We start from the raw sequence: 15978 nt of genomic DNA, 5'->3' as shown, positions 1-15978 counted from the left end.
AGAAAATGCCTACTTTCTAAAAGTGGCATTTTTTAACAGACAATTTAAAAACCAACTTCAATAAAAGATGTATTTTTACATTGTGAGTTCAGAGACCCTAAACTCCAGATTTTAATCCGCTCTCAAGGGGAATCTGCGCTTTAAGGATATTTAAAGGCAGCCTCCATGTTACCCTATGAGAGAGACAGGCCTTGCATAGTGAAAAACGAATTTGGCAGTATTTCACTGTTAGGACATATAAAACACACTAATATATGTCCTACCTTAAACATACACTGCACCCTGCCCCTGGGGCTACCAAGGGCCTACCTTAGGGGTGCCTGACATGTAGTAAAAGGGAAGGTTTAGTCCTGGCAAGTGGGTACACTTGCCAAGTAGAATTGGCAGTTTAAATCTGCACATACAGACACTGCAGTGACAGGTCTGAGCCATGGTTACAGGGCTACTAATGTGGGTGGCACAACCAGTGCTGCAGGCCCACTACTATCATTTGATTTACAGGCCCGGGTACCTCTAGTGCACTTTACTAGGGACTTACCAGTAAATCAATTATGCCAATCATGGATAAACCAATTAACAGTACAGTTTCTATAGGGAGCACTTGCACTTTAGCACTGATTAGTAGTGGTAAAGTGTGCAGAGACAATAAACCAGCAAAAGCAGACCTGATAAAATAGGAGGAAGAAGGCAAAACGTTTGGGGACAACCCTGCAAAAAGGTCAATTTCCAATAATGGGCATGTTTAATCATTCTCAAACAGGTAAGATCTCATCTCAAGATGCTAATGCAATTCAGCATAGACCTCATTGTCTCAGGAATGGGAATTAGCTTTCAATGAATGTAGCAGTTTGCCTCATTCTCTGGCATTGAACATTTTAACACCTTAATGATCTTTCAACATCCTGACCACAAAAAGCTGGAAAATGATAATTCTGGAATTTGTCATTTATGTGCCTGCCCCACATTCTTTAATTGCCTTTAGTGCTTCAGTTTACCAAGCACATCTTTCACAGTTCATCCTTTTACGATGTTTTAAAGTCTTGCGATCTGGGAGGGAGTCATCCTTTATTTGACCAATAAAGGAGATTAATTTGTACATCAGTGCATTCTATTGTATGAAACTTGTAGCCCTGTTGTTTGTGAGGATGAAGGTTATAAATGAATGTATATCATTATCATCCCCACATTTTTTTCTTTGTCCACACAAGTTCCCCTGCCTTTTTGTTATCAATTTCGTGAGTCTCTTATCCTGAGAGATTCAGAAGTGCCTTGTTTGGTCTTAAAGGATTAGACTTCCATCTCCTCTCTCTACACATGGCTTTTGGAATTAGCTGCCTCCTAGTCATTGCATGTGCTCTGATGCATTTAGGGCCAGATGTAGGTAAGTTGGGTTTTGCGACTCACAAATTGCGAGTCAGAGTGACTCGCAATTTGCGACTCGCAAAACCCTATGCACAACAGTGTCCCTGACACTGTTTGCGACTCGCAAGGGGGTTGCAAATGCCCACCTCATGAATATTCATGAGGTGGGTCGCAATTTGCGACCCCCTTGAGACTCCCGGCACTCACAAGGATGGTGACTTGCTGGAGACAGCAGACCACCATGTCTGTTACTGCTTTTAAATAAAGCAGGTTTTTTTTTTTGTAATGCAGCCCATTTTCCTTAAAGGAAAACGAGATGCATTACAAAACTAAAACATAAAACGTTTTCATTTCATTTTTTCAGAGCAGGCAGTGGTCCTTAGGACCACTGCCTGCTCTGGAAAAAATGTTTTTAATGCCATTCACAAAGGGGAAGGGTTCCCATGGGGACCCCTTCCCTTTTGCGAATGGGTTAGCGCCCTTTTGAAATGGGTGCAAACTGCGATTGCTTTGCGACCGCGTTCGTGGTCACAAAGCAATCTGGCATTGTACTGCGACTCGCAATTAGGAAGGGGACTCCCCTTCCTAATTGCAACTCGCAAACCTGTTATGCGATTCGGTAACCAGGTTACTGAATCGCAAAAGGGGTTTTGTGCATTGCCAAGTGCAGTTTGCACGTCGCAAACAGCGAAATTTGCTGTTTGCGACGTGCAAACTGTTTGCTATATCTGGCCCTTAGTATCTTATTGGGTGTTTATTTTTATTTATGCTATGATTGTGTCTTGACATCCATCCTTGGAGTCTACAGTCTCCCTCTATCTAGGAGTACCAAACCTGGTCTGTCTTTTATACTGTCCTGTTTTGCAAGATAACATTGTCTGAGGACCAGCCATGTGAATCTTATGTGAGCAGTAGAACCAAGTTACATCGCTGTTACCACATTCGGCATGAGTCGGACCAGGCCTTACAGATTATGTGCATAGGTTTTGCAGTACTGACCGCGAACATTTCAAAGCACTGAATATATTTTTCCAATACTAGAAGTGCACTTGTTAACCATACATATAACTGGCTCTGAACACCTGTACCTTTCTGAGATTAGTGTTTGCAAGATGCAGGACGGATGCTTCCCACACAGAACAGCAAGTACAGCTCTATTCCCCACTTCATCCTCTTATGTTAAATTGTGTGCAAGGCCCTATCTGAGGGGAATACAAATCGTTTCCTTCATGAGTAGGTCTCAGGAGATTATACATCAGCAGTGGCTTCTACGCAGTGGCCAATATATTGAGTTCGGGCAAAGGTTAACCAGAAACCCCTCTCAGGATTTGGAAATATAAGCTGAGTGTACATATTGAAACTGGGTGCACAAATTAAATAATTTAAATGTGTCATCTTTGTATTTCCATCCTTTCTCTGTTTTATGCAGGAGCAAATGTTCAAAAAGGCCGATATCTGGATACCCCGCTGCATGCAGCAGCTCAACAACCCAGCACAGAAGTTGTAAATTTACTTCTTGATTTTGGTGCAGATATTAATGCAAAAAACACAGATTTAAGGAGACCTGTAGAGGTAGCAGCCCCAAGCAGTTTGGTTGAACGTCTGTTGCTTCTTTATGAAGGTAATTTTGCAGTTTTATATTTGTGTCATAGTTGTTTTAAGTTGTTATAACACCTGTTTTCCCCAGCAGGCAGCACTTATTCTGTTAGATGTTACTGAGATGGCTCAGCAAGGCTAACTCAGCCTTTCAGTGATTTTATAATGTTGCAGTTGGAGTGAGGCACACTTTTATGTCTAGTTAGAAACGGCTTTAGTTGTTAGCTAGTGGACATGTGTTGAAAACAAAAATAAATGTACAGAGTGCGGCTTTAGGTCAGCAGCCACAACAGGTGCAAGTTTAGCAGGGACCACTGCAGCGACTATGGTTATACCCACAGCCTGGACAACAGCAGAGACAACAGTTGACACTACAAATAAACCAATGGTCAGAGGTTTCACCACAGCAGGTACATGTGCAATGACCACAGATCCGTCCTCAGCATGAACCATAGCTGCTACAATGGCAGCAGTAGTAGCAGCAAAAATAACCTTAATAACTTCTACCACAACGAAGAACCCAGCAACAGCACCCCCAACAGTAGCCACGATGAGTGCCACCACATTCATCAACATATTAGCAACAGCAGCTGAAATAAAAGCTTCAGTCACACTAGGGATCAACATAGTGTTGACAACTTTCACCACAGCTCTAACTGCAGCAGTGACTTTGGTATTGAACACTGATGCCACCATAACACGAACAAAAGCATTGACTTAATCTGTAATCACAGCAAAAACTGCAGCTACCACAATGGCAGGATCAACACTGATCACAGCAGCACCAATAGCTGTCAGGACAACAGTCACTACAGCTGCCATAACAGTAGTGACTAATGCAGGAACAACTGCAGAAAAAACAGCTCCAGGAAGGCTTGGACAACAACAGTGACCACAGCTACAGTCACAGCAAGGACAACACCAACAGCTGCTACAACAGCAGGGACTTTAGAGGCAACAACAGCGGCAAGCAAACAATCCACAGGTGCCACCATGGGAGGGGCCAGAGCAGTGACCCAAGTAATATCATGCAGGACCAAAACATTGTCGAAGGATGCTATTGCTATCACAGCTATTGCCACATTGTTGGCAATAGCAGTAAACACAACAGGAACTGCAGCATTGAGTGTAACTTAAATCTTAGCAGGAACACAACATCAACATCAACGTCCAAATGTCACCGACAACAGCAGCAACAGTAGCTTCCACCATAGCATTTGCCACAGTCACCACTACACAATTAACTATTGCTACGAAAATAGGTACAGCCAGCAGAGACAACAAACAGCAGTGACAACAGCAGGGACCACAACAGTAACCACAATTTCCAGCTTGGTAGAGATAACAACAAGTGCCAGCAAGACATGGAAATCAGCAGTCACCGCAGTGGTAAAAGCTGAAAAGGAAAGAAAGTAGTGCGTAAAATACTTGAATTTATTTCAGACACAGAGAATTGCTATGATACTGTATTCCAGTCTATTATATTTTGGTCACTTCCGGAAGGGAGCAACCATGTGTAAGCCAGATTTTCTCTCGCTCCAGTAGGAACAGTCCAGCCCAAACTGCTAAGCCAGGTCCCTCAGTATATGAACACAAACAGATCGAGACCAGTTTCTATTTTATGGGCCCCATGCTGTGAAGACGTAATTTAAGCCATTCATATTCCTCGTGTTGTTAATGAGTGAACGTCGTATAAGTTGAATGAACATTGTTGACTGACCGTGTAGGTTAGGAGGACAAACTGACTACTGACACTTGTTTCATTTTCTTGTGGAAGAATTTCAAGACTGAAAAAAGTAAATACACAGGTCGGAAGTAATGTGATTGTGAAGAGGGATTCTTAAAAGACACTTCATCCTTTGAAAACGTATATTACCGAAATCACCTTATTTTGTGAACTGCATCAAAGAGAAGGTGTAACTAAGATTGTCATGAAGAGTAACAGAAGGATGCATATTATGCATCATAATGTAAAAAGTGACTGTGTTGAGATCACAAGTTAGGCAGAGGACAAGAGGTATTTAGATAAAGGTCATGCAAAGTGAAATATCACGGTATAATGGAAAAGAAATGGGATGAAACGATTAAGCAACGTGATAATGCAGGTTATAGGGGCCTATCCCACAGGGTAATCCTATTGTTTATTAGTTTTATCTAGCATGAATACAACAATAATACTAAGTGGAATGTAGAATATCATACGTTAAAACGTCTCTATATGAACATGGTGAGGGGTTGATTTTAAGTATCTCCTAATGGACTTCACGGTGAAGAGAGATTAGTTGTAAAGAACTATTAGTAAGAGCAATTACGATTTGAGGCAAATGAACTGGAAACAGATATAAAAACAAAATTGACAATGGATATAATTTACCTTTTGAGTAGATACTCTGTACTTATCCGGAATAATGTTGAAGAGTTAGTGAAAACCGATGGGTCACCAATGTCAATGGGAGGTAATTAATTAAGAGAGACCGAGAATAGCCTATAATTGAATATAGGAGAGAGAAGGTTTGAATCCAGGAGTGTTTTAAATAATATAGAGATTTGGGAAAGTGTTAAATGTAGGTTCTAAAGTAAATTTGGATAATGGCTATTGAAAGGAAGTACCATGCAATTTTTTTCATAGATCCTTCAAAGGAACGTGATTGTAACCATAAAGTAAGTACGATAAACAGATAAATTATATGTGTCAAGTCAGTCTACCTTATGGGGTAAATTAAAGTGGACAGTGACATTGTGGTGAAATTGAGGTATCAATGAAATAGACAATGTCAAATAAGGGGGAAAATTCATCATTAGAGAGACCACTTAATGTCTCAAAATTAGTAAAAAGCAATTGGGAATGTATGTATCATATCAAATATTGCTTGAAACTGCAGTGGCCGAAAGCGATGAAACAGTCAAATAACATAATATAAAAGCTAAAGGAATATTTTCTAATTAAATTGAAGGCAGCTTTGATATCATAATTTAGTTTGGTAATAGAATACATTACAAAAAATAGTTGCCTGATCAATCAGTATGTTGTTCTATTGCACAGGTAAGAGGAGAAGTATTATTAGCAGCATCTAAGCATGGTTGCAACAGTGAAGTAATCAGAATTACTGGAAAAAGTGGTTGTTACGCATTTGTTGCCCATAAAATAAAAATTATAACCAATTGTCATATGAGTACCAAACCTGAGCATGCGAACAAGGTTATGAAATAAGTAAGAATCATAGAACAACTTTTACCAGAAGGTCCGTCTACCGTACGTCCAGTAAAGAACGCCGCGGCTGCTCTTGGCACATGTGAAACATTAGACTAGTATGTTAACAATCAAATACTAGATCATGTGACAAGACGGTGAACAATAGACACACAATGGAAGTGCTTCAGGCTGAGTAGTAACCTAATGTTAATGATAAGGATCAGATGAGCAGTGAAAACTTGAATCCAAAATGAGAAACAGGAGTAAAGAATAGTATTATAAATTGCTGAAAATTGATCTGTAGTTATGAGATCTGTACATCTGATATTGTAAAATCTTCCCCTCTGCCACCAGATCACCATGCAAGGGTCGTTTTTTGACATATCAGATACAGGGCTGGACATTTGGTGTTTTGTCCACATATGTGCTATGTAATGATGGACAGCCTCCCCACTGCACCTTGAACTGTGAGATATCTGCTATCCCACTGCACCTTGAACTGTGAGATATCTGCTATCAGGATCCTACATCACTCCACCCCTCTAATTTAAATACCCCCATCATACACACTGTAAGATGCACAGAAATAGGGGTATCCCATCCGGCCATTTGTAGCCATTTCATAATGGTAGGTCAGGTGCACCTCCTGGAAAAAAAACAATATTTTGAATCTGTTCAAGTAAGCTGTGATGCCTCTACCTTTATGTGCCTCACATTTCAGGTCAGTGGTTGCAGAGACAATGCATGCATTTCATTAGTCATATTGCATGTTGCCTTTAGTCATGAATGAGGGTAGATGTCAATGCCATATGTTCACATTCATGTATCCACATCTCCAATTCAAATTTGCATTGTGTCTCTATTGGAGAGAAGGCAGTGCCCCATCTATCCTCATCCACAATGTCAACCCAAATGACAGTGGAACATTCCAACCCTATCAATTCCCAGTTGTAGGTAACAGCTATGGTCACTAAAGCCACTCATAAGAAAATGTTGTAGGCAAATCAGAAGTCCACCACAAATAAATCAATATTGAACTGCAATCCCATCATATAAACAGTTGCTGGATAGAGTAACAGTAAGTACAAGGAACACTATGTATAACAAGATCAGCAGCCCTCACCCCTTCACATTGACTTTGTATACAAACTGAATATTTAATCACTACATAGTAACCGTGAAAATAAATCATTATTGTCCGTGTGAGCCAGCACTAACTTCCGTGATTATCACTATTGTGGCCTAGCACTCTCCTTCACATATTTCTTGAAGAATGTGTGAGCCTCCTTTGGGTCCATGAAAATGTGTCTGTTCCCATCTATCTCAAATTTAAGATGGACCAGGTACATCATGCTGTATGACATATTCATGGACTGAACTTTCTTTAATCTGAAGGAACTGTGTGTCACCTATTGTTCTCAAGCCATCTATCTTGGATGTTATATCATGTTTGCCTGAGACATGTATCCACAGTGCCCCACAGCAGTCCCAGCCTACGCCAAAGTATTTCTGCAATAAAGGATGAACAGAGGGGCCGCCACACCATTTGGCAACAATCAGTCAAGAAAATGTATACAAATGGCTTTTCAGCACTATCAAAGTCAATGGTACTGCTTTACTAACTGGTATGGTGCAGTGGAACACTGGTAAAACGACTCTGACATACCCTCAATTAGTGCCCCAATTAGTGCCATCAGCCTTAGTGTTCCCCTGATATGCAACCAGTAAGCAGTTCTGCAACACAGGACCTGTACTGTACCATGGTCCACTGTAAGATGTTCTAGCGAAAGCCCTGGACACTACCTAAATAGCCATTCATTGTGGGCTGAAACATGTTGACATAGAGCAGGGTATGAGGACAATACATCCCTTTCAGAACACCCCCATTGCTTAGTTTTTAAATATATCAGAGACACCCAACATTAAAGGGAAACCGAGGTGCCTACCAGGTATTTTTAGCTTATAACTACAACCCCATTGGTGATCTCAGAAGTGCTAGCTGGCATACGGTTGAGACCATCAAGGTTTATAGGGACTAGAATGAGACCTGATGATTTAATGAGAGTCACAAGAAAACCCATTTGGGGAGTCGCTTTTCAGGGGAATGAAAAAATCTGGACATTCTTACAGTAGTAAGAGTACAGGATACTTGTGGATGGTAGTGTGTAATTTGGGATAGGGTATCCTGTGGTCCCATCATAACTTTGACAAATCTATGTCCCCTCATCTAGAGAGTAGCAGTGTACACTCCCTAGAACCTCTGTGACCACTGGACCATGGTTCATACTTTGCAGCTGCCCAACTTATAGCAGCAGGGTCACTTTCTGCTGTTAACTTGAAGGAACTGTGCAATAGATTCGATTTTAGTCACTAAGTGGGGAGACATACATCACAGGCCAGCTCTAGTCTTTGGTGTAGACGGCCTCCTTTAGTAATGGGCCCCTGCTCTGGTGATGTCCATCATGCTTTCCAGATGGAGCAGTGTCCAGAGGCCATTCTGGTTGTCAGTCGGCCTAGTCGTGTGAGCGCAACCAACTACAGATGTGGGCAGCAGTCTCCCATCGCAAGCCAGGTAAAGAGCTGCACCCAGCCTGCTGAACATTTACGCCAACTGCATGGCACCCAGGCCCATCATCTCACTACAGTTATTCTAGTGGATGTAATCAAGATAACACTCCCCGCCCTCCCTCACCCCACCCACCCCCCCCCCACACCATACCATGGTAGGTCCAAGCTGGCTCCTGCATCCTTCGGCAGAGTACTTCACCAAAAACCTGGAATTTTGCCGTTTTGTTTGTATCTATTCCAGTCCTCAACTGAGTGCACTTCCACCATTTTCGTCTTCTGGAAAGCTCCAGAGCAAAGCCCCCTAGTGCTCCATCAGCTCCAAATCTTCATTCTTTGATGTAGCCCAGTGCAGAGTTGATTTAGCAAATAGTACATGGAATCCGTGAGGTACGGTAGCGTACTGCGACCTGGATAATTAACAGATGATGAGAACAGCCAAATGTGCCGTTTTCGAGTACGGACATTTTCAAATTAGGCAGACTCTGATTTTCCTTGTGTTAATATATTTTAGGCCAAGCGCAACAGCAACATTTTCATCTGCAGTAATCCTGAGCCCACCCGGGATTGTGTTTAGCTGAAGTTGCTGGTTTTAATTTGACCTGGTGTTTACCCCCAACCATCAGAATCTTTCAGTTGTATTTGCAGCCAAGAGTTAGGCAGAGTTGGTCTGCGAGATGTGGTGATAAGTTTCCATGTTTGATTGAAAGAGTAACTCTAGCAAGCTTTATTTCATCTACAAATTAAATACTTCTGACTATCCAGTCAGAGATTTTTATGCAGCAAAATAAACATAATTTAACTTTTATGAAATGAAAAATAAGGCACATAGGAGAAAGCTCGAAGTCTCACCCTTTAATCATTTTTCGGTTATGTCTGCTTCAGTCAAAAGAAGTGTGTCTCCAAGGTTACATAAGCCTGAGAACCTTGCACCTTATGCAGCATGTCTATACCTCAGAGTATATAGACCGATGGGATGTGATTTCAAATAGCAGTGCCATTACTCAGGAGACACAGAGTAAAACCCAGGTTCAGGTTTAATACAGCCGAGATATTCGTTACAGAGCAAACATGTTATCAGTAGGTTTACTAGGTTCTTACTGGTGTTTGCTTTAGGTAACGCAGATACTCCTCACATGACAGAATTTAAAGGCTTTGGCCATTGTCAGTAGAGCTGTCTCAAAGATGACTCAGAATTTACAAGTTCACATCATTTGGGAAAGGGCTATTCCTTGGCTTATATGAACAGAGTCAAAATGTGGAAAGCTGAGATATCAAACAGCCGCATGGCTCAGTTAGCAGAGCTATCTTGTAAGTTGCACTGACATGGCTCTCTGTGAAATTGAGTAATAGCACGGACTACACAGACAAAACAGGATTATACCTCAGGGTGAACAAACCAACAAACTTAGTTGTTAGAAAGAAGAGCTATCAACCAAGAGCTACATAACATGTGGCTTAACTATCCATCAAGTAACACAAATCATACATGCTTGGCTTTCAAAAGCAGAACCATATCTCAGGTTATGCAGATCTTACAGGTGGTTGCTGTAGGCAGCAGAGCTATCCCACAGGTTACATAGAATTTACATGTGAGGCCTCATATAGCTTAGCTAGGTAGATACTTCAGCTCGCTCAGATAGCACAAGCTGAGGCTCAGAACACACAGATATGGCAATCTTAGGGTTTTGATGGAAGTGTTATGGCTCTGGTTGCATTGCTTCTATAACAGGATTGAAAATACTACAGATCAAACATTCAGACATCACGAAGTACTCAACTCAAGTACAAGTTTATTTATTGTGATATGGAACTCCACTGGAGGGCCACATAAGACAATACATGTTTATGAAGAACCATTAGAAAAAATAAAAAGATTAAACTTTCCTAGACAGTTGATTAAATTAATACAATTTTAAAAAAACACTTAAAATAATTAAGTACTCTGACACAAAACATTTCATTTGGTGGAATAGGAGGGCATGTAATAACTCAGAGGTGGTACTTAAGGAAAAAGTGAAACAAATAGGGTGCAGCCACCTGCAGTGATGAAGAGATAAGGCCGGACAAATTAACAGACAACATGTTTCAAGTCTTGGGTGTCATTATGGCAAAGATTACAAATAGCAGAGGAACCAAACAATCTAGCCTATAATATATTGAGGGGGAGCAGCCCCTGTCGCAGCAGGAGCCAGAATCTTCTCACCCCGTGCGGCATGTTCCAGATGAGATAGGGCTGTGTAACTCTCGGTCTTAAGTTATCTGATATGTTGTGAAAACTCTGCCTGTGTACGCAAGCCTGGCTGTCTTGGCGGAAACTCGCCACCCAAGTTGCGTTCCTGAGTGTGAATTTGAGCAATGCTGGAGAGAGAGTGAAAATTACAGAAGAATCTAATTGCAGAAGATCTGTGGCATATAGAAAATTCCTGCAGATGGCATATTTTGCTCTGTGGCCGGCTAGTATTTATATTTTTAGCTGTGACCGCAAGGAGTCATCGCTGCACGTCGTCAGGCTAACCATCCAGCAAATTACCGCGGCCAATCCTTGAATGAAGGAACTGCGCAAGCTCATCTCAAGTCGTAATGTTGGTGCTGAGAAGGCAGAGTTTACAGATAAGAGATTCCTCAAGACATGTCCTTCGAGTTTATCGAGAAAGGCCCATTTAGAAACCACATTGTGCTGTATGCTGTAGTGTAGGGACAGAGGTATCTGTGCCTGATAAACCTCTAATATGATTATGTCATCTGCAAAAAGCAGACAACATAACGGTCTACCTTCTAATTTAGGGGCAAAACACTCACACTGAGTTAAATAAGTAGGTAAGTCTGAGAGATACAAAGAAAATAGCAATGGGACCAACATACATACTTGTTTTAGGCAGTGTTTAGTTGGGATGGCATGAGATAGGCCTTGTTCACCCCCAAGCAATACTTTGCACCAGGTGGAGGAGTGAAGGGCTACCACAAGGTCAAGAAGAATACCAGGCATGCCTAGACTTAAGAGTTTCTTCCACTGCGAGACTCGATCTACTTTATCAAATGCTGTGGAGAAGTCTACAAAGGCTGCGTAGATCACTTCCCCTTTTAGAGAGACGTATTGCTCATTAATTACTTGCAGGACTGAGATATTATCAAGTGTGCCATAATTTCTCCTAAGGCCTGACTGTTCCAAGGGGATAATTTTATTCCTTTCTGCCCAATCACTAATCTTTGGAAGAAAAAAAATTGCCAAACATTTTTTCCGACTGCATCTAAAAGTGCAATCTGGTGATAATTCCAAGGGCAGCTACGATCCCTTTTTTTATACAGGCGAACGATGATGCTACCCTTCCCGGATAGAGGAACTTTCCTGGCTTCGTAGCAGTATGGATACACCGGGAATAAAATCTTACACCAGGAGGGTATGTTGTGTTTTATTAGCTGTATAGGGATTTCATCTGGGCCCATTGCGGCAAAACTACACATTCCTCTCATAACAGCCTCAATTTATTTTAGAGTGGGATATGAATATAAGGAGTCAATTCTAGTTTGGGGGAGTTCCACAGTGGTCCCATTGGAGGCCTAGAGGCCAAACAGAAAGGCCGACCAGCTCAATTCATTGATGGACATTGGGAGGGGCCTGGTTCGTGTACCACACCCCTCTGCAATCAATGGCCAGAATCACCTAGTGTGGCTGGTAGAGACTGCTTCTCTTACTGCGACCCAGAATCTATCTGTAGCATCCTTTTTTAGGTGCACTCTTAACCTCCCCCTCCTTCTTTTTAAAATGCCTAGCTGGGATTGCCTTGCGGATGTGTGTTCCCTATACTGTTTACGAATAAGAGTATTAATTTCTCTATTCAATAGAAGTAAGGGGCGGGGTTTTACTATGTGGTTACTCTGGGACTTCTGGTGGGGGATCAAAATAATCAGTTGCATAAAAACAGTAAAACGTTCCATAACTTTTCCTGCCCAGCTACCATGATCATTCAGAGTACTTTCTAGGATACCTTTAAGCCCCTCTAAACTACCAGGGGACCAATGTGTTCTTCCCATTTTGACATTATGCCGGGGGTGCTGCCCTTCTAAACTCCAGGGATCCGCAGGTTGCACCTTCAGGTCGAGAGAGACAACCAAAATGTTATGATCACTGAGAGTAGTCTGTAATACTGCTATACCCTTTAACAAGGAAAATGACTGATAGCGCAATACCACGTAATCGAAAATTGCAGCACCCCTGGGTGATTTATGCGTAAGGTGGGCTGGGGAGTCAGATGAAAGTCTACCGTTAGTGACAATACAATCATTCACCTTCAAGTGCTCGAGAAAGAGCTTCCCACGCTTATCAGACCTCATTTTATGGGGGAAAGTAAAGGGGTTATCCCAAATGCTTCCTCCTTTTCCTCATCCCGAAAGGATGAGAGCCCTAAATTTAAAAAAATTACAATTTAAATCTCCAATCAAAATAATTTGGGTTCCTGGTGGCTCCCTGTCACTGAGCACCTTAATGAAGTGAAATACTTTAACCAAAAGATTATTGAAAGGGGTGCCAGGGGGGACATAGGAGTTTATCAGTGAGAGAGGTTACCTTGTCTCCATCACCAATGCTGTGTAAGGCTATGGCTAAAAACAGGTTACTGGGGTCTCTAAAGCATTCATACTGCCAGTGCAGCCTATTGGACAACGAACATGCAATCCCTCCCTTAGCATGACCCCTCTTTGAAGGGGTGGCATTGCAGCAGTAAGAGTAGTAATTTTCGAACTGCAGCTCCCCAACGACCCACGTTTCTTAGAGGCAAAATATATCAGCATTTAAAGAGCCAGAAAATAGTTTTTTCCCCCTTTACACCTGCCGCATTCCAGGATATATGGGTAAACTTGTTGCTACATTGATGGAGCTGTTAGCAGGGAAGTTGTGGCAGACTTATTTGACACTGCCGGTAACCAGTTCCAAGAATGGGGATTAATGCATGGATCAGGAGGAGGCCAAAGTGGGAAATTCCTGAATAATACTTCCCGGCCATGATCTCCCAGGCTGATCTTTAAGTCCTGATACATATGGGAATTGGTGTCAGGATTAGCTAGGGGGATAGGAGGGTAGTACATTTACACACTCCATCGAAAAGCTGGGGAGTCCACTCGGTTAACCTTAGACCCGTCTCACTCAAAACAGGTATCACATCAATACCTTTACATTGTAGGGACTCTAAGTTGCTTAAGATTTTATTGACGATTAGTTTTGGGAAAAAAGGATACTCTGGACTTAGGACCAAAACCAGAGGCCCCCAGGGAGACCAGGTGTATGTCATTACTTTCAATTAGTCTAAGTTGTTCAATGTCTGAAAAGCATTTTAACAGTTGGGATCTGTTTAAAAAAAATCATTGTCAAATAAGAGCATAAAGTCTAAATTTAAGGTATTCTCAGGGTGACATCCCTGTTCCCTTTTTGAGGGTTGCAGCCGAGCCTGTGTGGGCATGAGCCCTGAAGGAACTCCAAAAGATTGTGCAAAGGGATTTAAGGATGGTCTAATTGGTTGAGATATAGTCATATTGTGGGCCAAAATTGCGTTGACCACTTCAAGCTTGCCAATGGATCGATGAGGTACGGACATTATTTGAGAGATGGTAGGTGTGGAATGGGGTTGTAGAGCTGGAACCTCCTGGGTTAAAGGTTCTTGCTGGCCAGATTGATCTTTGAAGAATTGTATCTTTCTTCAACCTCTTTTAAGAACTTTCCAGATTGTTTTTTTTAGTCCTTTTGGCTTTTTTCCTATTGCATATTGGTGTTTTCTCTAAAGTACCCAGAGCACTGGTCGAGATATTTGCCTTTGGTCAAGGTTTGAAGACTGGGAACATGACCGGCCCAGAGATTTGGCAGTTAGGATCCAGGCCTTTCTCTGATGAAAAGTCAATCAATACAAATCTGATAGAGTTGACTGGGCTCTCGACAGGAGCAGGACTCACAGGATGTAGCTCAACCTGGGGTGCACCAGCCTGAGAGCAAAAGTCAGTACCAAGGGGTATTTCATTGTTCGCAGGAGTATGAAGTTGTGCTAAGTGATCATCATGATGTAGTGTGAATAGTCCAGGATTAACTCCATTGCCAGCAGTCATTTCTTTTAGTATGGCCGTTATGGAATCAAAGTTGCAATTGGAACCTCCAACCAATTTTTCTAGGAGGTTCATAATATAAGATAAGAGCAAAGAAAAGACCACAACATTTTGGTCAGGGTTGTTACTTAGGGTTTGGTGTTTAGGCTCAGGTTAGGTGTCGCTGAAAGATGAGAACATAATGAAGAGTGGTTAGATGGTGTACCGCTGAAGAGCTGCAAACCCATGGATGGAGGTAGAGGGAGAAGGGGGAGATTTTGCTTCCTGACAGGGCCCATATCTTTAAGGGGTTATAAACCAAGGTCAGGAAGGGTGGCACATCACCAAGTAGAGATAGCTATCATCTAAAATACAATGTGCATTTGTTGGTTTTAGACACTAGAGTGGTAGCTTTTATTTTTCATGTACTAATTACTTTTCTGAAGCACGTCTGACCCTTGCATCATGCAATAACAAGCATTTATGCTCAATCACTTGCTGTCTTTTTCCACCCCTTCCCCTCCTTCTCTTCTGTATCTATGTCCCTCTTTTGAATCCACCTCAAATTTCTCTGAGAGTTTTGAGACTTGAGCCTCAGTGCACCTACCATGAATATGTCTGGGAGATCTTGAGGACCTTTTGATTCCCTCAAAACTCCTACCAAGATTTGACAGGGCCAGTAAACAAAAAAACAAGCATTAGCAAAGCCAGTCATTTTTGCATGTAGTGAGCAGGTGCTGGGCAATTGCCTTTGCCAATGCTTGTATGCTTTGGCATTGTGCAAAGTTAAAAATATGTTCCATGATGGCTGCCAGTGCATCTGCACTCATGCACATGTGGTCACCTTGCAATGCTCTCTGTTTTAGGTGATGATGGAAACCGTTCCAAAATGTCTGCCTGTACATGCACTAGTGGCCATCTTTGATAGTTTTTTCGTAAAGGGAAAAAAAACTAGGATGGCCTCAACCGTGTGTGTGCACCCATGTGTGCCCATGAAACAGGAGGCATTCCACGCTACAGCCCACTTGCCCCATGCAGTTGTAGGCATGGATGGCCATCCTTGAATGTTTTTTCTAATATAGAAAAAGCATTCCAAAATGGGCACATGTGTGCATGCATGATGACACACCAGTGGCCATCTTGGGATTTTGCTTTTGTTCTTTTTATGTTAATTTACATTGAAAGATGGCTGA

At 41.9% G+C, this 15978-nt stretch overlaps 1 protein-coding gene across 2 annotated transcripts in view; it reads left to right on the top strand.

The window, feature by feature from the left end:
• Positions 1-15978, top strand: part of ASB5 (ankyrin repeat and SOCS box containing 5) — a 341741-nt gene that overhangs the window by 310923 nt on the left and 14840 nt on the right. For both annotated transcript variants that reach the window (XM_069244651.1, XM_069244658.1), the window contains exon 6: positions 2792-2983. In XM_069244651.1, the coding sequence (XP_069100752.1) occupies positions 2792-2983 (192 nt within the window). The remainder of the gene's footprint in view (positions 1-2791; positions 2984-15978) is intronic.

Source organism: Pleurodeles waltl, chromosome 1_2 (genome assembly GCF_031143425.1).
Source record: "Pleurodeles waltl isolate 20211129_DDA chromosome 1_2, aPleWal1.hap1.20221129, whole genome shotgun sequence".
Taxonomy (NCBI): Eukaryota; Metazoa; Chordata; class Amphibia; order Caudata; family Salamandridae; genus Pleurodeles; species Pleurodeles waltl.
The sequence above is the reverse complement of the archived record's forward strand: the minus strand, read 5'-3'. Positions and strand labels throughout refer to the sequence as shown.